Genomic DNA, 25,117 nt, shown 5'->3' with positions numbered 1-25,117 from the left:
GAGATCTTTTTTTTCTATAAATCACAACTTCCCCTGCCATGAAACAACACATAGACATATACTCGCCTCTCCCTGCTGTGTCCCACACCACCACTCCGAGTCTCCCCCATGACATCCCGTTTACAGACTGCCCCAGCCTGTTCATTGGACATCATAGGCTGCTGCAGCCAATGCTGAGCTCGGTGATTAAGCACCGAGCTCTGCCACTGACTGTAAACAGACGGGGACTACAGCCTGTAAACACACAACAGGAGTGAGGACCGAGCAACGGAGTGGGACACTGCGGGGAGAGGGGAGTATATGTCTGTTTGTTGTTTTATGGTAGGGGGAGTTGTGATTTATAGAAAAGAAATTGGACAACCCCTTTAATTTATATATAAAAAAAAATATTCTCTACATTTTTAAATTTCTTTGCATAGACAGTTGAACAAGTTGTCTAAAATTATGCTAATGCTGTAGGTGTTGGGGTACAATGAGCAATTGCCTGTAGTTCATTGGTGAGTTAATGGTGCCTGTCACAGTGACAAAGAATTTCAATGTAAGTGGTGCGCACTTTCTCATAGAGGGCGAATGTCAGGTGGTGACACTATATGGATGTAATATGGATACAAAGAATTGGGATGTACCATGAATAAGAACGCAAGAGATGTTTGATGGAGGAGAGGTAGCGGCATTCACCCCTTCAGTGGCAGGTTTATTATTACCATGTCATGCCTCACAGGGTAGGTTTTGTTTGAATGATTCCACAATGCAATTTAACCATTAGGTGATGCATTTTTTAGTTATTTATGGGTCCGGTGGGTCTTGCCGCTTGGCTCCCCAACCCCCTCAGCTAGCTTGTGTAAAAAATAAAAAAAAATTATATACTCACCTCTCCAAATGGTACCCTAAAATCCTCCCTAGCTTGTGTAAAAAATAATATATATACTCACCTCTCTTGCCGCTTGCCTCCCTGCACTGCTCTGAAGATATTTCAGCCAGCGGGGATTTAAAATCCCCACCAGCTGAAAGCATTGTGTCTGATTGGCTGAGCGCTCAGCCAATCACAAGCAGCGCTCAGCCGTTCATTGAATGACAGTTGAGCGCTGCCTTTGATTGGTCAGCCAATCAGACACAGCGCTTTCATCAGGCGGGGATTTTAAATCCCCACCGGCTGAAAGATCTTCAGAACAGAGCCAGGATGCCAAGGCGGCAAGACCCGTTTGTAATGATTTTTGGGGGAGGGTTTATATTTCAAGTTGCACCCCCACTCCCCCCCCCCCCTGAAAATTATCACCGCGGGGAGTCCCCTCATCACTGAACACTGTGACAGCACTCTCAGAGTGTTCAGTGATGACGGAACTCCCTGTGGGAGTGAAGGAATCCTCTGCCACTGCTGTTACTGCAGTGTCAGTGGATAACAGTCATCGCCCATTGATTTCAATGGGGCCCGAGCATGGGATGCGTCGGAGACCAATTTAAATTTTTTTCTCCCGAACACATGCCTGACTGAGTTAGGCAAGGGGATAATCTCGCAAGTATTTGAAAGTGCTGTACTACATTGAGAGTTTGTATTATGGCAGGGAAATCTCTTGGCCTTGCTGCGCTGAGTATGCAGTAAAAACCCGGACGATTTCAGATGACAGCTCAGTGCTCTGCACATTTCAGCACTAGAGCTGTCCACAGAAATCTCCAGGGTTTAACTGCATGGTCAGTGCAGCAAACCACAGAGATTTTCCGGGCAAGCCACTAAAGGGGTTAAACGATGACTGGCATTTTGAAATTTCTTGTGTTGAACTTCATTGGACCAAAGGGTGTTATGACATAGTCTGAGAGTCCTGCCCTGGGCACTAAGGGCGCTTCATATTTCCATGAATATATTGGCTGGCACCATTATTGGTGGTGTTGAGCCAGCAGCGATGTTCTGTTGTGAAACCTCCTCGTGTTTATAGACTCATGTGTGAAGACCCTACAGATGGCTAGATACAGAATGCAATAATACTCCAAGATTCAGTCTTGGACTCGGGCCATTAAAGCCTTGTATGTTAAGGAAACTCATGGTATAAAGAAGCTAATGCAAATAAAGAACACATTCCCTCATTTATTAATTACAGCATACTTTGTACCAATGATATTTTAAAGTTTAGTGGGTGAGAGCTGCCTAATTTATTAAAAGGCGCACTCTTCTTAATACATCTAAACATTTGGTGTTGCTGACTGAATTTCTTTATTCGCCTGCGATGAGCAGCCATACATTTGCACCACAAACTTGTCTTTTTAAAAAAAAACTTTTGCCAGTGATAAACCAGTCATAAAGTAGAGTTACAGACTGCTCATGCCATCATTGGGGTCCATGTGTTACTACCCCTGTGCTCCTTTGCCTCGTGTTGGTATCTTTCAGCTTTCCTTGGTGAGCTGTATGCGGGTTATGAAGAGATGATCTGTACACAGCTTTTTGAGAACTGACGAAAATGTTGATGTGACCAAAAGGAGTGCATTACCTAATTGAGTACTTGTACCCTATAGTCCTATCAAATGGCAGTCTCAGCATCTGGAAACCACTATCAGAACTTCTGACATGTCTCCATGACACATTTAAAAGTTTTTTCTTTTTAAAGAAGTCCCTCTTTTAATGGACCTATAAACAGTTTGGGAGTCATCCAGATTATTTTTGCAGCTTTCAGGCAAGCATTGGTGTTACACTTGGGTTGGCAATGGCTACTTTGTGTCTCTTTCCAAGGAATCCCAGTTTATCCGTTCCTTTTGTTATTGTGGAGTATTGAACAAAGGTTTTTACTACAGACCTGCAGTTGCTTCTGTGTCAATCTCCTTGGAGGGTCCGTAATATCAGCCTAGGAAAGTAACACACATGTACAAGCTGTACTTATCACCGCAGTCAACATCCAGAAAGGAGCCCCTATCAGTGACTGTTGCACTAGCCTCTGTTTTTACTGCTATTATTTGACATCTACGGATAAGAAAGATCATTGTGTCATTCTCTAAAGCCCATTGCACTTGCTGAACTGAGCATGAATAGGAAAATACTGTACTCATGTTTGCTAAAATGCTGCCCTCCTGAGGTCAGGAGAGGGTAGTGCCTTTGTCAGAATGCTCATTTTCCCCATGTATGTGGCATGCCTTTACTTTGGATTCAAGACCATCTACAACACAGTCTTATAAGGAGTGGGGGAGTCCAGCTTAAGCTTTGTTGCCCAGTTTTGCTTTTTTGCTCTTGTTTTGCAGGAGGAATTTGGAGGAAAATATCTTGTATTTTCCTGCTGTAGCAGGGTTATGTGACAAGGACCCTGTTATGTCGTAATGTGGCATGCAGTGGCTATTAAAACCTTAGTTTAATTGGTCATAGAACAATATGGCGCTGGCGAGTAATGGCTCCAAGACACCATGATTGATTATGGAACCCAATGGTAGATAGTCTCAATCAGAATGCAAGGCGTGAACATGCCTCGTTACTTACATGGGCCTGCGACTAAGCAATATGTAGGGGTAGTTTCCAGGCTGGATGTGGTAGTTGTTGACAATAGAGCTTGCAGTTGACAAGACGCGTAAGGCTGTGACAGGAGTGTGACGCTGTAAAATCCCGGAGGTTCAGCTGGTGCTGAAGACTGTAACACATGGAGCCTTGGAGATGGTAAAAGGGTGACGCTACAGTCTTGACTCCCAACTGTGCCACTCTGTTTTCTCGTCATGTGTTACAGTGAAATGGAATGCATCTGGCAGTACTGTTCCTGGAGAGATGATGTGTGGTGCACCCCAATAAAGAACAGGAGAGCAGATCCATCTCTTGTCCACATGTACAACTCTTGTTGGTTTCACATATGTATAATTGAGGCAACACACTTGAAGAATTACTTTGTGGAGGTGGCTATCAGGGCCGGGGTCACCACCCGGAAAAGCTGCATAGATGCTGATGCCAACACCTCTCCAGAAGACCCACCGGTACCCACCCCAAGGCTTAGATTTGCCAACCAGGAAGCTTTTGAATCCCTTGGTGGGCCCCCAAACTGAGTTGCAAGAGGTGCCATGACTGTTACAGACAGTTCACTTATCAAATGTTGGACTGGAGCTAGAGAAGCAGGAACATCTGCTACTGTGCCGAACACAGGGATCTTCTGCAATGTGCGTACATGTCGCATGAGGAGATCACTAGATCACGTCGCCTGAGGAGAGCAGTGTGCTGTGGAGACCAGAGGAACTCCCAGGGGAGCATCATGGAACTGGGAAAACCTGAGTTTTGAGGCTTTATTTATTTATTTTTTTCAATGGTGCAAAGGGGAGGTTTATTACTGTAGGGAGGAATGGGGCACAAAGGGGAGAAAGTACTGTTGTGAGGGGAAAAGTAATATTGGAGAGGACAATGGGGGGGGGGGGGAAGTACTATTGTGTGGAGCACACAAAAGGTGAGGAAAATACTGTTACGTGGGGGCACATGGGGAATATTATTGCTATCTGGAATGCTATGGATGGGACGAGAAAGAGAGAGGCAGGATGCTGGAAAACCAAATAACCAATTATATCTGTGCACAGAGTTTACAGATACAGGTCATATTATTCAGCTAATATGTGGTAGTATTGGTAATTTTGACCTTGGTATACTGTGTCTAGTCTGGTAACAATAGAGTGATATTTGTTGTTTGTTGAGTGATATTAGTTTGTAACTGTGTTCTATAAGAGATGGGCACCACAATTATGAGGAAAAGGGGGAAAATGATGAGGAAAGTGATGTTGAGCATAAACACAACAACAAGAAGTCACATGCAAAATAACGTGAACAACCTTTATTCAAGAAATAAATATATGTACTCCTTAAAAACACTTAGTCATCAAAGACATGCAGGTTATACCCAGGACTGCGACGGTAACAAGAGGACATCCCCTACATCTAAAATCCATAGAGGAGTTTAAGAGAGGACTAGATGTCTTTCTAGACCACTATGATATTACAGGATATAGACATTAGGTGACCAGCGGGTTGTTGATCTCAAATGTTGATCCAGTGATTACTCTGGCTGCCATTATGGAGTCAGGAAGGATTTTTTTTCCCTCCATAGAAGCTAATTGGCTCACTGGGTTTTTTATTTACCTTCCTCTGGACCCACAGGGGGAGGTTAAAACAGGCTGAACTAGATGGACATTGTCTTCATTCAGCCTAACATACTATGTAAAGCAAATGGTCATTACAGACAACTTACAAGGCTACACATAAACCTCCTTGCAAGAGCAGCATAGTATAACAACCAAAGTGCATATGCAGTCCAATGGAATGGGATTAGAAAGTCTAATAAAGTGCAGGTGCAGAAGATAATTAGAATTGGAAAGTCCCAAGTGTCAAACTCGCCCTTGTGAAGTTAGCCTTACAGATCATGCTTATCTTCTCCCTCCTCACTTCACTACAGCTTTTTCTCACTTGACCTTTCCTGCAGCATCGCTTTTATTATATATGGTCAGGTTGAGCACTGTTAGTTCCGGTGGTATACAGGAAGTATTCCTATTGTATAAGTGGGGCTAGATCTACGTTCAGAATTACATTCAGGATTACTTTCAGGAGGGTCAACCACTCAGTCATACTAAATGGAACTTCTGTCCTCTGCAACCCCCTGGAATGGGTGTGCAGGTCTCATTAGTTACAAGCTATCACTGTCCTGAGACTGCAAATCAGGATGGAACAATACCTGTACAGTGCCACCTATTAAATGGCAGCATTCCTGCAAATCAGGTCTTTAGAGCAATGATTGGGAATTGAAAACCAAGCCAGAATCCATACACAAACAGTTGTTTGAGGGTTTTGCTCCTCATCAATGTGAAGTAGGATCCTGGCTTGGCTATTGAGAGGCCTATAACGTGAGTCGGGAGGGGTATCCTCATTCCTTAAAGGGGTTCTGTTATTAAAGAAAAAATTCTATGCTTACCTATTCCTCCCCAGGCAGCCTTCTTACTGCATCTACTCCTCACTGATCTTCTCCTTGCTCCTCCAGTCCCCCGGGTCACCTCATCGCAAGCCGGCCGGATGACCTTCCTTCTGTGACGAAGCGTACATTGCTGGCATCCTCCTTCCTGCAGGGCAGTGTACCTACCCAGTCACTAGTGATGGTAGCGCTCACTGCTTAGCAGGGAATGCCGAATCCTTGGCAGCCGCCTTTAGTGCGACTGCTCATTCAAGATGTCTCACCGCTAGTGTTTTACATACTACAGTATATCAAACACTAGCGGCGAGATATCGCAGATGCACTAAAGCAGGATGCCAATGTTTTGGCACTTCCTGGTAGGCAGTGAGCGCTATGTCACTCGTATCATTCACTATACTGCAGGAAGTGAACTGCAGCTAATGGATGCTGCAAAACAGGAAGAAGAGGATCCGGCCGGCTGGAGGTGAAGTGACCCGGGGGACTGGAGGAGCCAGAAGAAGATCGGTGAGGAGTAGATGCAGTAAGAGGATTGTGGGGAGGAATAGTTAAGTGTTGTGTTTTTGTTTTTTTCCTAATGACAAAACCCCTTTAAGGAGAGCACCTAGAAGGTATGGGAGGAGACTTATAAGGCCATTCAAGCACTTCTGGGAAAAATGAAAATAAGGAAGATGGAATAACACCTCTGCAACTCCACCTATTGGATGACAGCATTCCTGCAAATCAATGTCAGGTCTTTTAGAGCAGTGATTGGGAATTGTTCTGAGACTTGCATGGTCCTAACTATATAACTTCACCCCCTGCTTTGCATGGGCATGTGGAATTTTCCTCAACTGGTTTACCAGTTTAGGAGAGAGAGCCACTGCCCTGTACATTACATACAAACATGTGAATTGGCATAAAACAATGGAGTGTCAGTTCACAGCATTAACCCCTTAGGTGACTTGCCACCCATTATATTCCTTTGCTATGAGTATCTTTCCCCTCAGCTAGGTAGTGCAGGAGTGTGGGTCTGTAACAGTTGGAAGGCCAAAATTGTCAGGACTGGGACATACCAACATGTCTGTGACAGAAGGAAGCCACCAATCAGGCCCCAACCAAGTAAGTGAATTTAGCAGGAATTGTATGAAAGCCATCTCTTTGATGGAGGACCCCTGCACTGTACAACAAGTGTTGTGCCTCTCCTGTCAGAGAAGAGCAACATTTGATTACACTGAATATTGTTTGCCCTAATGACTGTTCCAAAGTGACCAGCTATTTTTGGTACTGAAGGACTGTCCCCATGTGGCACCAAAAACAGGCCTCAGACTCCTTCTCAGTGTTGGATGATTTAGGTTGTTTTAAAGAAACTCTGTCACCTTGTTTTCGTAGCCCTCAAGAGTAGCATGAGGAAGTGACTGTCACACTGATGACAGTGATATATCTGCCATATGTATCTGTGCAGTAGTTTTGGAGAAACTTGCATATTCATGAGCTGCAGACTAGCCACACCCACCCCTTCCTCCAGCCAATGATTGGTAACTCTCAAGTAATAAGTAGAAAGCAGTCAATCAGTGGTTGGCGAGCGGAGTGGGTGTAACTAGCTTGCATCTCATGACTATCCAGGGCTACTTTAAGTAGTCCTCCATGCATGTGCTGCCACTGAAGTTTCTCAAACTACTGCACAGATCCACACAGCATATATATCGCTACAATCAGTGTGACCGTCACGGTCTTATGCTGACCTCAGAGAGAGGTGCACAAAAATGATGACCGTGTCTCTTTAAGTTCTGTCAGTAAACATTGGAAGAAAGTTTGTCCGCTGTCACTTGTGCCTTATCTTTCTCTTGGCGACTATCTCTGTGGGAACCTGCACTCACAGACCTTAAGCTGTATGGCTAGTGTATTTATTCACATCAGTACTAGTTGTCATTGTGGCTTACAGAGCAGTTTTGCAGTCTCCTGTCTAAACACTTGGAGACAATAAGGTTCTGATGAAGACCATTAACCAACTTGTTGGGGAGGGCTCTGCAGGGAACTCATGAGCATGGAAAGAACATGCAAACTCCAAGCAGATGTTGTCCTGCTCCATAGCCTCAGTACTACAAGGAAGTGGTGCTAATGACTGAGCCTATGTGCTCCGTACCTTGACTCAATATTATGGCTATAGAATGCAGATCTTTATTTGTTCTATTCCTGCTCAGCAGCGTATAACATTTTGATGTATGCTAGTAATAAGATGGATGCACTGTTATGCATTTATATAAGGATGCCCACGCAGCGTTTGTGTAAAGCTGGCATTGAAGGGGCATGAGAGCGGTGGCTTAGGCGGCAGCAGCGTGTCATGATGTATAAGAGAGTGTCACTTTGAATTCTCACTGCAGGCATTCTAGTCTTCCGCTCATTGAGATCCCATGTGACAGCTCTGCTGCAGAGAAAGAATATCCCCAGCATTTCTGGAAGGGAAGACTTTAATAGAAATGTTACCCTGCAGGGACCAGACAACTAGAATTCAGTGTCAGACTTTTTTCAGAAGCCATTGAACAATAATCTCGGTTGTTGTACCTGTACAAATGTGAGCTGTTACATCTGCCGTCCAAAAGTCTTCTAAATAGTCAAGTCCTTTGTATTATCCTTTATGCATTGGAACTGGCACTGTTGTGGGCTTCGTACACTTATAGCACATTACCAAAAGGATGCAAAGAGCGGAAATTCAAGAATGTTAAAAATATAGGATTGCATGTCCATTTTTCGGCATAATGGACTTATGTAGTGCTATAATGGCTACCAGTACACACAGAAGAGTGCAGATCAGGCTGTTATCACACTGATAGTTGTCTACGTAAATCTGCAGGGCTAATCGGCCATTTTTCGAAAATACAATGTTTTTTGAGTATTTGCTCCCATATTTTTATTCTTTTCTCTTGGGCAAATATAGACTGGCATTTAACCAATAGAAAATAATAAAAATACAAATATGTAAGACAATACATGACATATGAATGTAATGTCTTTTGAAACCTGTCTGAAAACATATCCGTAATACGGATCTGTATTACATATACTTGTCTGAAACTGTATAAACTACTTGTGAAAAGTAAGGTCACTCTCACACACGGCGTCGATAAAACGCCGAGATTTTTATTGGCAGGCTACTGTGTTCGACAGCGTTTTTTTAATGCACTCCATCATTCGGATGGGTGATCAGGTAAAAAGCATGAAAATGCACCAAAATCGAGCAGACAGCGCTTGAAAATTACGGCGTTAGAGAATGCCGCATTCAAGCGCAGGTCTGCAAGTCACCATTGAAAACAATGGGAGCGTTCTTTCGCGATTAGCGCTGCATTCGGGACGCCGTGGTGAAAAGCGGACGGATTGACAGCATTCTAAGGGTGGTCTTTATACACACCACTTTTTACCGAGATTAGTGTGGCGTTTCAAAGATCCCATTGACTTCAATGGAGCTTCGCAAACCAGTGCTGGAACGCAGTGTTTCTAACGGCAGGGTTTTCAGCGTCTTCTTTTCTATTTTTGCGAGTTTTACTGCTTTTTAACGCACCTCATCATCCAGAACATTGATGGAGTGCGTTTAAATAGCGCAGTCACGTGTTCGAAAATGCTGCGCAAAATCACGGTAAAAGGCCACAGTTTCGGACGCTGAGTTTTCTGAACACGTGTGTGAGAGCAGCCTGAGACTTGAGGTTAGTATCACTTTGGTCTGTCTGTTTTCTGAGGGAAAAAAACGTTCCTGCCATTGATGTTGGGTCTTTACAGGCGATATGATATGATATGATGGTTTTGGTCTGCAGATAGAGTAAGCAGCAGAAAGTCCATGGAATTTATAATGGTGATGAAGGACTTAGGGTGGTTTTAGACGGGACGGCTATCGCTTTCACAAGGAGCGATAGTTGTTCTGTGAATGGAGGCGAAGCATGCTGGAGATCTCTTCTGGCTGCTCGTCTGTATTCACTGCAGGCTGGCAGTCATTCAAAGATGGACTGCCTGTTTATACTGAGCACAAAGTCGCTCACTAGTTCTGTAATGGAACAGCTGGCAACTACCGAACGACTTCTCTATCGGTACCCCATCAGGTGCCATGTTTTACATGGATAGACGGTCAACTGTAATTGCTTGTCTGAGCGATTATTCAGATGGCTATCTGCCGATGTAAAAGTACCTTTACGATCAGAAAGTATAGTTAGTCAAGCTACTGATGTGTATACGATAACCGGTTGAAAACTAATGTCAATGGCCTGCTGTAGATTGCCACCTCTAGGTTGGATGTAAGATGTGATATGGGCGGGCCTGGAGGTCCTAGTACCCTGTTATATCACCTCTAGCTTAGATGTAAGATATGATACGGACTTGCATGGAGGTCCTAGTACCGTGTTGTACCACCTCTAGCTTAGATGCAAGATGTAAAACAGGTGGGCATAGAGGCTGTAGTACCCTGTTGTACCTCCTCTAGCTTGGATACAAGATGTGATACGCCCACAACTGGTAAAGAGATGGATCAGCACTCTTGGGTTTTCTTTTATAATAAGACGTTTCAATCCGTCCTGGATCTTTCTCAAGCATGCAGTGAATGCAGACAACACACCAATATATACAACAGGGTAACAAACAAAATACCCAATAAACATACATTAGGACAAAGAATTTCCACCCCCAATTAACGGGATTGGTCCAGGATCATGCAGCACAGCTGTTAGTAATACTGGATAATAGCAGCACCTGTAAGGAGATATACATATATATACGAGACTTACCGCACAGTTAGACATGCCGTACACCTCGGCGTCCTATCATTGTCAGTGTGCATATGTGGGCCCACAGCCAATGAGAGTTGTGCCCTTACCAGTACTCGGCACCAGCCGATCATTGCGCATCCGCTGCCCTGTCTCCATCACACATCACTGAGCAAGTCTTATCGGAGCCAATCGCAAGTTTGCCCAAACCAGTACAAGACCGCGCATAAACTGCGCATGTCCCTAAAAGTATACCGGGACGTGCAGTATCCCAAAATTCCTGATTGTCTCAAAAGCACTTTATATTAATGCTTGCAAATGTGTATAGACCTACAATATACTAATCTACCTACAGAGTCACAAACCCATGTCTGTGGCAGATGTAAATTAACAGTAGATACTGGAAACATGTAGCCAAAGGTAATGAATAACCCAGATATTATTAATTACTTGACAACACATATATAGTAAACGGACAACCCATGTGTATATCATATAATAAACGAGTACCCTATAGTCTCATATAGGAGGCACTATCCTTTGACACATATCCCAGATATCAACGGCACAACGTAGGCTGTGCCTGCTTTGGTAACTGGATGTGCTGTTATCCATATACTGTCTTTAATAAAAAGATGTGATACGGGCAGCCATGGAGGTCCTAGTACCCTGTTGTACTGCCTCTAGCCTGGATGCAAGCTATCATAGGGGCGGTAATGGAGGCTGTAGTACCCTGTTGTACCATCTCTAGCTTGGGTACAAGATGTAATACAGATGGGCATGGAGGCTCTGGTACCCAGTTGTACCGCCTCTAGCTTGGATGTAAGATGTGATACAGGTGAGCATGGAGGCATACAGGTTCCATATGTTATCCTGCAGTATGTCACTCCACATTTGCTGTAAATGAACCTCTAGATCATGCAAACTCGTACATTGACGAAGTTTGTGTCCCAGATGGTCGCATACATGTTCTATTGTTGATAAATCTGGCTTCCACACAGGCCACGTAAGTGTGATAATGTTGTGGAGATATTCCAGTGACACTCTTGCCCTGTTTGGCTGAGCATTTTTTTTGCTGGAAAATGCCTCTTAGAAGCCCTGCCTTGAGAGGCTTCACACATATGAACATATTGCTGAGTTGTCATTATACCTCGTACTGCTACTAGGCATGACCAACTGTTGTATACGATGGAATCTCAAACCATCACACCAGCAGTGGGGGGCAGTGTGCCACTCCACAGCAAACGATGAAAAAGGTGGCAGCATCCAAGGGTGCATAGATATTTCAAACTTTTATTCTCCCACAACCAAAAGAGACACAGCGTTTCGACCTACAATTAGGTCTTTGTCAAGTGCACAGCATAGGCAGGATTGAGTTGCTCAACCCTAGGTTTCCAGACATGAACATGGCCATTATCAGTGCCCAAACTAAGCCTGGATTCATCGCTAACAACCTAGTTCCACTCCGTAGCAGTCCAGTTTTGTTGGTCACAAAACCACTGCAAACAGTGATGATGGTGGGTGTCAATGGTAGTACATATAATGAGACTAAATGTCCCTCAGCAAGGCACCTGAAAATTGTTCTGATGGACACGTGGGTGTGTAAAAATGGTGCCACTGGCGTAACTATAGGGGATGCGGTTGCACCCTGGCCCAGGAGCTCATGGGGGGGGGGGGCCCATAAGGCCTCTCTTCTCCATATAGGGAGCCTAGTACTATGAATAAAGCATTATACTTGGGGGCCCTCTTACAAGTTTTGCATTGGGGCCCAAGAGCATCACGTTATGCCTCTGCATTAAGGGGCTAAGAGCAGTTTGGGGGGCTCCAAGATAAACTTTTGCACCCAGGCCCATGAGCCTTTAGCTACGCCCCTGGATGGTGCCACCTGTCTCTGGCAACGAAACAGTTGGAACTGCTCACGCTTGTCAGAGAATCCTCTCGATTGGTGGTCTTTTGAGGGCATCTTGAGTGCAGTCGCCTTGTGTATCTACCCTTATGCATCCACTGGTGCGAACATCCCTTAACAGTCTGGTCAGAACGGTTTAGGTGGCGGCAATTCGTTGATACGATCATCCAGCTTCTCGCATTCCAATAATGCGCCCCTCTCAGACTTTAACTGGGTATAATCTCTTTGATTGCGTTGTAGAGGCGTCTAGTGGTCAACAAGCTCTACACAAGCGAAAGAGGTCACTACACACAAGTAGCCTCTGGGAGCCTTTTTCTAAATCAAGGTGGAGCCACTTTTAGGACCTCAGGTAGTAAGACCGTTCATCTAATCACACCACAACTATAATCATTTGCATATCTGTCTGAGATGTAACTGCTTGTTGAGTTTTGCTTGATTTTTCTTTACAACGCGTGTGGATGTTATTTGGTGATCCTGTTATATGTAGGACTAGGAAAGTTATTGTGCTTAAAGGAAGTTTATCAAGTTATTTTTGCAATGTAAACCCAGTTCACTGTGATATGTGAGACTTCGTGCTGATTAAAACACCTTTATTTTCTTTCATACAGGCTCCTATTCACAGATATAGCCCTGGACATAATTCCAGTATGGTATGCTAATTAGGGGGTGGGACGTCCGATGGGCAGTTCACCTCTCACTGCAGTCTAGGCTCTCTCTTACACTAAACAACCCCCTTGTTTGCTGATGGACATCTCCAGCTCTGGTCACTGGAGACCTCTTATGTTCCATGTATAGCACGCCCATGCCGCACTGAGAGATCAGGAAGCTGCATTGTGATATTCTCTCAGCCGGCATGTAATAAATGATGTCTGACTGCCATATTGACTCTCCTATAAGTCCTCATGGCAGCTGCTTTTGCTGTCAACTTTTCACCCAAAGGGTCCCTTTCATCTCTCAACCAGTCAGTCATGTGACAGAATCCCCATACATCTAACTGTGCTTAAATGAAACTATTTCTATAGAAAATGAAAAATAATCACATTTATCAGTAACTGTGTAAAGGTAAATTGAACTCTGGTTGCTGCTACAATTTTACAATGGGTCTCCGAAAACACAAGGACCTAAATAGTTGGTAAAACTGAAAGAAGACTTGTGTCCATCCAGTATAGCCTGTCATTCTACAATGTTGAACCTGATGAAAGCAAGAAAACCCCATGAGGTAGACGCCATTTTTCTTCATCTTAGGGGGGGAAAAATCAATCCGAATAAATCTCTGGTTTAACCTCTTCAGTAATCTAGTGATTATAAAACTTGTCGTCTTGTTATCCTTAAGGTAGTCTTCCATGTCCATTTTGAACTTTTAGTAAATTTATTATAAATTCCTCAGGCAGAGAGTTCCATAGTTTCACTGCTCTTAGAGTAAAGAATCCCCTTAAATATAAGTGCAGAAGCCTTCTTTCCTCTTGTTAGAGTTGCATCTCTTGGTATACAGTAAATAGATTGAAACATTTCTACATTGATCCCTGATATGTTTATTCATATTTATTAGGTCCGTCCTCAGTAAACTGTGTGTTTTTCAAGCCTAATAACCCCTAATTTTGATAACCTCTTTGGGTATTGTAGTCCACTCATCCCATTCATTACTTTAGATGCCACCTTTGAACACGCTCAAGCTGTGATTTGTCTTTTTTGTGTTCTGGTGCCAAAAACTATACACAATATTCTATATGTGGTCTGATGAGTAGTGATTTGTATAGATGAAGAACAATGTCCCATGACTCGTACTCAAGGCTTGACCTTACCCTATTTGAGATGGCCACATTGACAATATAATTTTTTCTGACCATGCCATCGTATCCATCTCTATTTTCCTACCAGATCCCAATCCACCAACAGTGGCAGTGGAAGCTCAGTAAGGCGTTACTGCACAATCCTGTCATTTTACAGGTTGTCATATAGTACCTCACGGAATAATTCTCTCTTAATGCTTAGACAACTTATGGTCTATGTCCAAGGGATCTTGATAAAACGTGAGCGAGCCTTCACTATGACCCATCTCTTTGAAGATATCCGTTCACCGGAATTCCGGCATATACACAGTCCCACAAATGAGACCCATCTCAACCTTATTCAAACATGTGAAGCTTTGTGCTTGCTTCTCCTTATGTACTCCAAGGCGATCTGAGCAAAATATTGATGTCATTACTAAGAGTTCAATAATAAATAAAGCATATCCCTGGCCTCAGCCTTGAGAATGCAGCAAGCTTGTGTCTGTTCCGGAGATTTACACCAACTCACAGAAATATAAATATCTCCCAGTTCATATAGCAGCTGTTTTTAAATATTTGTATTCTTCGTTATATTCAGTGGATAATTCAAACCCAGATATGCGGTGGGCAGATTTCATATTGTGTGCTTAGGCCTACCTATGCAATTCTGGTCTCCCCTCTCTTAAAGCTGATGATATTGAAGCCTTGGAATACCTTATCACAGGTACTGAACTTCTGGTGACAAATAGACTCCATCAGGTGAGGCCCCTGGCCCAGGTGGTCTCACTTTGCCCTACTATAATTCCTTAGAGGGGTATTCCAAGACCAAGGTCGAATTCCAAAATGGTTATAAATCTCCTCACAGGGCTATTATTGTTTACATCAGTACTTCCTGTTCACAGACCTCCAATGATTCGCTACTACATCTCCCAGAATCCCCCGGGCTGCATCTCTGAATACTCACTCTGTATTTCCTCCTAAACATAGCTTATTGAATATGAAATCCCACCCACTAAACCAGTGATGATCATCTAGCTCTTCACATTGTTTCACAAAGCTAAATAAGATGTAGAACCTGCATCACTGTCACCAGTATATATAATGTATGTGTGTATGTGTATAATATAGTGTGTGTGTGTATGTATGTGTGCGTGTGTCCTTCCAAAAAACTACTGTTTTTGGAACAAATAAACATATACACACAGTATTAGTGAGGTAGGTTTAACCCTTTCTAATCCACTGTCTGACCTCTGAAGACATTATGATTTAAGGCTGTAGAGCTCCGATGATGGAAGACGTCCGTTGGGGTTCTCTTACTGTATATTGCCAGCCTCTCTGCTGTCGGATCCTATCCAATGTGTCACCATATGCAGTACTGCCTTTAGCCAGCATATAGCGCCGTTGTATAATGGCAGTAAAAGAGTAAGCCCCCTAGGAAAACCAGGATACAAATTGGATTGGAAAGGGTTAATAGACATTTCATCCCCATAGATGCTAGCCACCTTTTAATCTACTCCTCTGCGAGACACTCAGCACGTGTATATCTCTGTGATTCATAAGCCAAGTGAGGACTCTTCCCATTGCTCTAGCTATCTGCCCATTTTGTTTCTTAATATTGACCTTACGCTTCTTGTCAAGATTCTGGCCTCTCAACTTGGTTCTCTACTGTCGAGGATCGTTCAGTTTTTATGGCAGGCTGTGAGGCCTGTGACAATACCACTAAATTATAAATTTGATTTCTAGACCCGTACGGATCATCTGCCTCTAATGCTTCCATCTACCAATGCAGAGAAGGCCTTTGACAGGGTTAATAGGACCTTAATGGAAGAAGCTTTATGGTTTATTTGTCTAAAATCCAGTATGTTGAACTGGGTTACTGTTTTTTATAGGAGTCCCTCTGTTGGTCTGGGTGAATACTGCCCTTTCGGATTAGTACTGTAGATATTCCGGATGTTTCCACCTGGAGGACCTCATTCGAACTGGTGGCCTACGCTGACAATCTTTTCTTCTGTGTTACTAATCCAACTGTCTCCCTTCTTAATTTAGTGCTTGAATTCCATCTATTCTCCAATTTCTTGTAGTCTCCAACTTCAAAATTAACCTTAGTAAAGTAAGTTGGTGGCCCTGAATATTTTGCTCCCTTTCATAGTACAACATGCACTACAACAGCAATCTTTCCTTCCATTGAACCCCTCTTGCCATCAAATACCTAGGCACTCATCTTCCTCTTTTGTAGTCTATCCAAGAGAACTGCGGCCTATTGTCTAAGGGCACTTTCACCTGGTTCGGGAGTTGCAAAATTATGAAAATGAATATTCTGCCCCAAGTTCTATATCTTTTCCAGACGCTTACTATTAAAATCGCGCCTCTTTTTTTTCCAAATTCCTGATTTCTGTTGAAAATGTAATTAATTTTGCGCTAATAAACTGCCAAGTATTGCACATTCTGTACCTGTAGATCAAAAGAACGTGGAGACATTGGCCTTCTTAGCTTCCAATCTTTTTATCTAGGAGTTCGGTTGATGTGGGTACTTGATGAGATCTCGCAGCAGAATCAGACAAGTGTGCCCCGACGACCCCCATGTACGCGTGTAATGTCGTCTTCTCTGTGCTGCGGATATGCTGGCTGGCACGATGCCGCACATGCGCAGTGCAGAGAATGACGCGCCGGCGATGACGCGGTTTTGTAGTGATTTCTAAATGTGCATTTGGCCTTACTCTTTCTGTCTCTTCCCTCTTCATGTAGTCTGCGTTGTGCTCATTTCCCCAGGGTTTTGAGAACCCTGGGGTGATGCCAGAGGGTGGGTTGTGCGGGGCCCCAGTGGCTCAATATCAATCTGTTCCTAGTTGCTCCTCTGAAAGTGATGTGTATCCATTACTTGTAGGCCTTCCCTGCCTCTGTTGTCTTTCCTTAGTTCGTAAACAAAGAATTATTTTAAAAAAATATTCCCATCATATACACTTATATCTTGTTTATCCTTGACCTCTATGATCTTATTTGCCTTGGATGCAGCTACTTGTCATTGGTTGCTCCAATTAAGTTTACTGTCAATGCTCACCGGTGGGAAATTAGTTTTAGCAGGACTTGTTTGTTTACTCCAAAACCTGCCATGCAGTTACATCTTAGGGTGCCTACCCACTAGCGTTTTTTTTCCCTGCGAAATTCGCAGCATTTTTTTCTCTGCAGGGGTCTATGGGACTTGTAATGTTAAAATCGCGATCGCGCAAAATCGCAATTTACCGCAAAATCGCGATTTTGCACGATCGCGATTTTAACATTACAAGTCCCATAGACCCCTGCAAAGAAAAAAATGCTGCGAATTTCGCAGGGAAAAAAAACGCTAGTGGGTAGGCACCCTCAGGCAGATATGTAAAGGTGTTAGAGTTTGTCATGATTAGATGAACGGACTTGCCACCTGAGTACATCACAGAAGGGGAAATATAGAAACATAAAACCAATCACAGAAAACGGCCATACACTTACTCACTATGGAGTGGATATAGATGCATCCTCTCACCATGCTGGTAGCAGACTACCAGATGAGTTAGCTAATTGCACCTGTGCAGGACACCGATGAGACAGCCACTCACATTGCCTCTTGATATAGAGGGGGGTGGCTGCTTGGATGCCCTCAACACACCACCAGTGAAGAGAATTGTCTGACAAGCATGAGCAGCTCCAACTGTTGCATTGGCTGACATCCAGAAACAGGTGGCACCATCGTTATAGGCCCCTGTGTCTGTTGGAACCATTTTCAGAAGTTTAGCTAAAGGTCATTTGGTCTCACAGCGCTTATTTTGGGTACCGCCTTTGTATCCACCCATCGTTACATCTGTTTGCAGTGGTGTTAGGAATGATCAAACTGGATGCTACAGAGTGGAAACGGGTTGTCTTCAGTGACTTATTCAGGTTTTGTTTGGGCACTGATCGCGGCTGTGTTCGTGTCTGGGATCTAGGTTTAAGCATCTATAACAGGGCACTAGAGCCTCCATGTCTGCTTGTATCACATCTTGTATCCAAGTTAGAGGCAGTACAATAGGGTGCTAGAGCCTCCATGCCTGCCCGTATCACATCTTGTACCCAAGCTAGAGGCAGTATAACAGTGTACTAGAGCCTCCATGCCCACCCCTATCACATCTTGCATCCAAGCTAGAGGTGGAACAACAGTGTACTAGAGCCTCCATGTCTGCCTGTATCACATCTTGTATCCAAGTTAGAGGCAGTACAATAGGGTGCTAGAGCCTCCATGCCTGCCTGTATCCCATCTTGTATCCAAGCTAGAGGCGGTATAATAGGGTGCTAGAGCCTCCATGCCCGCCTGTATCAAAACTTGTATCCAAGCTAGGTGCGGTACAACAGGGTACTGGAGCCTCCATGCCTGCTCGTATCACATCTTGCATCCAAGCTAGAGGTGGAACAACAGGGTACTAGAGCCTCCATGCCCGCCCGTATCACATCTTGTATCCAAACTAGGTGTGGTACAACAGTGTACTAGAGCCTCCATGTCTGCTTGTATCACATCTTGTATCCAAGTTAGAGGCAGTACAATAGGGTGCTAGAGCCTCCATGCCTGCCTGTATCCCATCTTGTATCCAAGCTAAAGGCGGTACAATAGGGTGCTAGAGCCTCTATGCCTGCTCATATCACATCTTGCATCCAAGCTAGAGGCGGTACAATAGGGTGCTAGAGCCTCCTTTCATGTGTTAAGTTTTCTGCAATAAATGTTCCATTTGCTCTGATATTGTACTCACTTATATCAATGTTACAATCACATACTTCACTTGATTACGACAACTCCTTTAGGTGCTTGATTTTTTATTTTTTTTTATGGGTATTATGTCCTCTTCTGTGTTAAATTACTTTGCATAGTTTAGAATCATCTGCAAAAACGGATGATTTATTGTGTAATATCTCTATAATGTAGTTAATAAATATATGGAAGAGAATAGAGCCCAGTTCTAACCCCTGACTCCCTAAATCTCTTGTACTAGTTTTGATAAATCTTCCCCATTCAGTTTCTTCATTAGCGACTAAATGATCAGGCCAGAGCATTCATCTTGCTGTATAGCATCAGTATGCTGAGCTACTACCATCAATAAATTGCTGATTACTTCTTGTATGTAATGATGTAAATATGTCTGAAGACCAATTCCAGCACTTACATAGTGTTCTGCTTATTAGCTGTTCTTGTCAGTCTTTTAAGCTTTTGCCTTTTCATTCTCCCAAGCTGCTGTGATTGGCTCCAATCCCCAGTCATATGCTGGCACTGCACAATTTGCCTGCTTCACGAATGGAAGCAGCTAGCTCCAGTAGATGTGCGTCTGGAACATATGCAGCTAAACAGAGCAGAAAGGAGAAAAAACAAAGGTCATTTCCTCCGTTAGCGGCGATGAGGCTTTTCATTAGAGACGAGCGTCTTCTCACTAACCAAATGCGGTGCACTGCTGTGATTAAGGGGGAACCATTACCATGTCAATAGACTGATTCTGCAAGTCAATGGATACTTAAAGAAGGTGGAATCTGGAGCTCTGATTACTGGATTGTGTGGCCTGTTTAATCAGTGCAGCCGTATGGATATGCAACGTTTAAGGATGAGAGGTGGCTCTTCCATAAGACCATTTGCAGTTGCAATGAGGAGGAAATTTAAAAGCACACAGGCTGCAGCAGATTGAGGCAAAATGGACTAGCCGACGGTACATGGGTCGCATGAAACCTCTTATGTGGACCCTATATGGGAAGGTGACATTGATTCTGGGCAAAACTCTCTTCTTGTCTTTCGCTGTAAATATCTATTTTGGCTCTGTAAAGAGAGGGTTAAAAACTGCACCATAGTGAGAAGGCAGTGTCTGCACGTCGAATAATAATAACTGCAGCTTTTACCTGTTCCTATCCTCACGTCTAGCTTACAAGATGCAGGAATCGGCTTCATCCTAGTCATCGACCGAAGGCTGGACAAATGGACATCCATAAAAGCATCAATACTGAGGATTGCAGTAAGTGTTTTTGCTAGAGTATTGTTCTTCTACTTCTATGGCATTGTACAGAATCCAAGTCTATGTCAATGCATTCATAATACTAACCGACATTATACATTCTCTATCGTATGTTGTCCTGATTCTCCAATCGTAGAGGCCTGCAGTGTCATAATAATGGCCAAGTGATCTCTTATTAATGCAAATAAAATGACTTTCCCGCTATCCCACCTTTTTGGTTATTTTGCTTATGACATAAAAAACAGGTAATTGGAAGATCCGGCAGTGCATGAAATTCGATGGAATAAAAAGGTCACTGTGACTCAACTGGAGCATGAAAAATGAGTGTAAAATAAGAACTGCATTCATTATTAAATAGTCTAATTTGTTAATACTCTAGTGCTTGCTAAAATATTTATTGCTAGGACCTTCCAATGTTTTAGAACCCTAACAGTGATTCTGAGGCCTACAGCATTGTGCTCCATGTACCTGTCACCGATGATGTGCTAGAATGTAAACCCTTGTATGTAGCACAAACGCCTTACCTGCAATACCTAAAGGGTTTTCAGGGGTTTTTAAAACTTAGTCCCCCTACCTAAATAATTAATTAACTGACTTATCAGGTCAGCGCCGAGTCATGTGACCTGTGACGTCCCATATACATGCTATCGGCGCTCTTTTGATCTCATTTTAATGCAAGCATCTTTGGCTTTAGAGACTAAAAGCTTGTCTGTGTAGAACCAGAGCTTCAGTCATTTGAGGTGAGGTGTGGAATACGGAATTTACAGCTATCATGTCAGTCTGTGTGCCGAGCAGAGGGGGGCGAGCAGGCCGCAGAGAATGGCGGTGCTGCTCCTGGCTGGCCCCAGTAAACTTTGTTCATGTTATCACCTCCCTTAGCAATAAGAAAACCTATTTGCTCCTGATTATTACATATTGGGGTCTTTTTCCCTAAAAATGGACTAAGAAAATGAGCACTTGGTCATCTAATTACTCCTTTATGCTGCTGTAAAGGGTTTTCTCGTTTACTATTACAAACATTGGTGGCAATAGGAAGATGCATAAAATAAAAAAAAAACGGAGTTCAGTACTCGCCTCCCCGATGCCGCACTGCTACCCCACCGCCGCTCTGGTGGTCTGTTTACGTTGGGCTGCAGCAGTCACATGGTGGTTTCTCCATGTAACCACTGCAGCTAGTAGAAGGCCCAACAGGGACGTCATCGGTGATCTCCTGAAACCTTCCATGTTACAGGTTTACGGGATGTCACTAGGTCTTCTGGCTCAGTGGGGTCAAATGTCATGGCGCTGAAGTGGCAGTCCGGTGCCATGGTGAGTGTATTGATTTTATATAGTTTTTGGCACAGAGGCCTGAAATTATTTAAAAACCTCTAAAACCCCTTTTAACTTGCAGAAAAGCTTAAAAATAGTTTTTTGCCCTTATGTAATGCTTTCAATATTGAAAAGATAAAAAGAACCTGTTATTACATTATTTATCCAGCACAGTAAATTCCATAAAAATAAAACTGCCAAAAACTGTTTTCTGTTCATCTACTTCCCCAAAACAGGAACAGAAAGTTATAGTCATATATACCTCAAAGCAGTATCAGTAAAAAATAGGAGTCATCCTACAAAAAACAAGCCATCTGTTGTGGTCCTGGAATGTGGTGACACAAAGTACGGTAGATCATTTTTTTTTTTTTTTTATAAAAGAAAGTGTTTATATTTTGTGAAAGTAGAAGAAAAGTAATAAAATTTGGTGACCTGATAATCATAATGACCCTTAGAATAAAGTTAACATAATATTAGTGGCACATAGTGAATTCCATAGAAATAAATCCCCCAAATTTTAAAGTACATTATATGTACCTGTAATTGGTTCCTATAAAAACTGCAATTCTTCCTGCAAAATACAAGGTCTCATACTACATTAACAAAAAAATAAAGTTATGACTGCTGGAACACAAAAGGGCAAACGCTTTACTGGTTCTTAAGACTAAAATGACCGTGGTTAATAACTAATCAGATACTTTTTATAAGAGGACCCAGTCTGTAGTTAATACTAGAATAGCACTAAAACGTAGAGCATTTTATCATAGATATTAGGTTCCTGACATGATTGACGTGATTGGACAGAAATCAAACGACTTTGAAGACTGCAAGACATATACGCAGTCTGTGGTCAGGAGACGCAAGGACTTAACAAGTTGGATTTCTCTCACTTGATCATGTTCTGGAACTTGGCGGTGCCAGAGTCTAGTTGGCACGTATTCCCATTTGCAATAAGATACACCTTCAGCTCTGGCAGCTAGACTGACAGATGTTGACAGCTGATTGACCATGGCAATTTAATGTCTATAACCAGCTTAAAGGGGTTCTCTTCTGACCTTATGCAGATTTCAGTGTCCCCCACCTGACTATTATCTGCTGGAGACCTGGCAGTAATGTTCACTTTACCTGCAGCATCTCCTCAGGGGACATAAAGCAGGACAGGTCCTCCAGAGTTGGAGACACTCATTGTTAACCATTCTCCACTCTGGTTAAGGCCTCATGTCCACAGACGGGTTGGGTTCCGTGCAGGAAATCCCGCACGAAATCCGCCCGTGCTCGCAGCCAGTGACCCTTGCATACCTGTGTCTGGAAGGCTGCGGAGTCTGCGCGAACCTCACTACTTCCGGGTTCGCTGTACTGTGCATGGTCCTCACGGCTCGCCGTCAGACATGCGCAGTATTTTTTTAAAAATCTGCTTTCCCATGGGATCCATGGCCAGTCCACAATGTCAGCTGCAGGCGGGCCGCAGATCGGACGGCTTCCATTGACTTCAGTGGAAGCCATCCGTGCAGGAACCACTGTGAAATGGAGCATGCTATGATGTGTTTTCCGGACCAAAAGGTCTGCAAAACAAATCTGCATGCTTTAATTCATTTGCGGACGCCCATGCTTCCCTATGGACAGCTTTATTTGCAGATCTCCCGCTCGGATTCCCCAAATTAAATCTGCCCGTCAACATTGGGCCTATGAGATAAGGTTTCTGAACTAATGGCTTTTTTACATGCAAAGATAAATCTTTCAATCTTTCATTCCTTTGAAAGATTAGCGGTCCCTTTGCATAAAGTGTTAATGGTTAACACTTGATCATCTTCATTTGCATGTAAAAGGACCTCCAGGAGTTGTTGGCAGAGCCCAGAATGCATTTAAACACACATCAAGCTGTGTAAACAGCTGCTGGCAGATTGCATTGTTCTCCTGGAGGCTAGTGTTAGTATGCCTTGGGGAGAACATCCTGCATTCAAAAGGAATGTATTTGCTTAGTCTTTCAGCGGCTGAACAATGGATTTTGAGTGAACCAAAATCCATTGCTCAAACGAAAAGGGGACAATGCCCGCGTTTACATGTAACAATTATCTCTCATTTTTGTCCATTTGGACAAATTTTGAGCGATATTCGTTGCATGTAAAAGGAACCCTAACTGACAACTTAGAATTTACTAATAGAATGTACAAAAAATGTTTGTTTTTTATTAAAGTTCAGGATTAAGGCTGGGTTCACACATGGCGGATTTGCCGCGGAAATTGCGGACGGAATTTCCGTGCGGCAAATCCACCTGCGGCCGCTAATCTCGGGATAAGACAGCCATGTGGACGAGATTTCTCCACACGGGGCGGCCAATCCACTGCGGTTAATCCGGCCGAAACCACAGCTGCCGAGCGGCTTTGCCGACCGCAGCCGCGGCTTTGCCGACCACAGCATGTCCATTCTTTTTTCTTTCCTCTGCGGACGCGCTCTCCCCTATGGGAGCGCAGGCCGCAGCGGAAGAGCGAGCGACCGGGCCGCTTCAAAGCCGCCGCGGGTTTTTCCGCGGCACTTCTCCTGGCGGAAGTCTTGCAGTTTTTGCTGCGGCCAAACCGCGAGATGTCCGGCGGGAATCCGCCCCGTGTGACCACAGCCTTGGTAGTCCAGCACCTGATAATCTACCCCACCATTCTTGACTATTCCCTGTAGGACTACTGGAATTGTACTTTACCTTTTAGTAGGCATATACCGTATTACATACGCATTATTTCATACTTCTTTCCCATGCTCAGACTCACACGTCATGTTGTATATGGCCATTAAAGGGTATTTGTTTAATCCAGTTGAATTTTTATGTACATGCTGTAAAAACACTTAAATATATCTTGCTGCTCTTCTGCCACCGGTCTTCTGCCTTCCAGTGCAATGACTAGGCCACAGTGACACTACATCCATTGTAACCGCAAATGGCAGCGCTGTAGGGTATTACATACTTATGAAAGAAATATAAATGTGGGAAGTCGTTGCACTAGCGTGAGGTTTACCAGCAATTACAGACTTTGGGTTTATGTGCTACCTGAAACAGTGCCACATATCTTTTATAGAGATTTTTCCTCCATTATTTTGATGCAAGTCTGCATTTACCCAGCTTCACACAGCCGTAAAATTAGATTAGGAATTTCTGGTGGCCTGCAGCTACCGTATATACTCGAATATTAGCCGACTTGAGTATAAGCCGAGTCAGTAGGGTTTACCACAAAATACTGGTAAAACTTGTTGACTCGAGTATAAGCCTAGCTATACTCAAGTATATATTAGGTAAAGAAAAAATGCAATACTCACCTCCCAGCCAGCGTCTGTGTTCCCGGCGTGATGGCCTCCCCGGCAGTGCGGCAAGCTGCTTGAGAATTCTCCCTGCTGTCATCTCCCTGCTCAGCTTTGAATTCCCCTGCCGTCAGCGCTGTGTAGGTAAGCCCTGTTATTGGATCGAGTGCCAGCCAATCACAGCCATTAAGTGATGTCATCCACTTAATGGCTGTGAAGGATCGAGCGC

General features: G+C 43.6%; 1 protein-coding gene across 8 annotated transcripts in view; it reads left to right on the top strand.

The window, feature by feature from the left end:
* MCF2L (MCF.2 cell line derived transforming sequence like) overlaps positions 1 to 25,117 on the top strand; it is a 225,475-nt gene that overhangs the window by 135,711 nt on the left and 64,647 nt on the right. For all 8 annotated transcript variants that reach the window (XR_010786899.1, XM_066579691.1, XM_066579686.1 and 5 more), the window contains exon 4: positions 20,205 to 20,295. Coding sequence is in view for 7 of the 8 variants with exons in the window: in XM_066579691.1 (XP_066435788.1) it covers positions 20,205 to 20,295 (91 nt within the window). In the remaining variant the exon portion in view is untranslated. The remainder of the gene's footprint in view (positions 1 to 20,204; positions 20,296 to 25,117) is intronic.

Source organism: Eleutherodactylus coqui, chromosome 1, assembly GCF_035609145.1.
Source record: "Eleutherodactylus coqui strain aEleCoq1 chromosome 1, aEleCoq1.hap1, whole genome shotgun sequence".
Taxonomy (NCBI): Eukaryota; Metazoa; Chordata; class Amphibia; order Anura; family Eleutherodactylidae; genus Eleutherodactylus; species Eleutherodactylus coqui.
The sequence above is the reverse complement of the archived record's forward strand: the minus strand, read 5'-3'. Positions and strand labels throughout refer to the sequence as shown.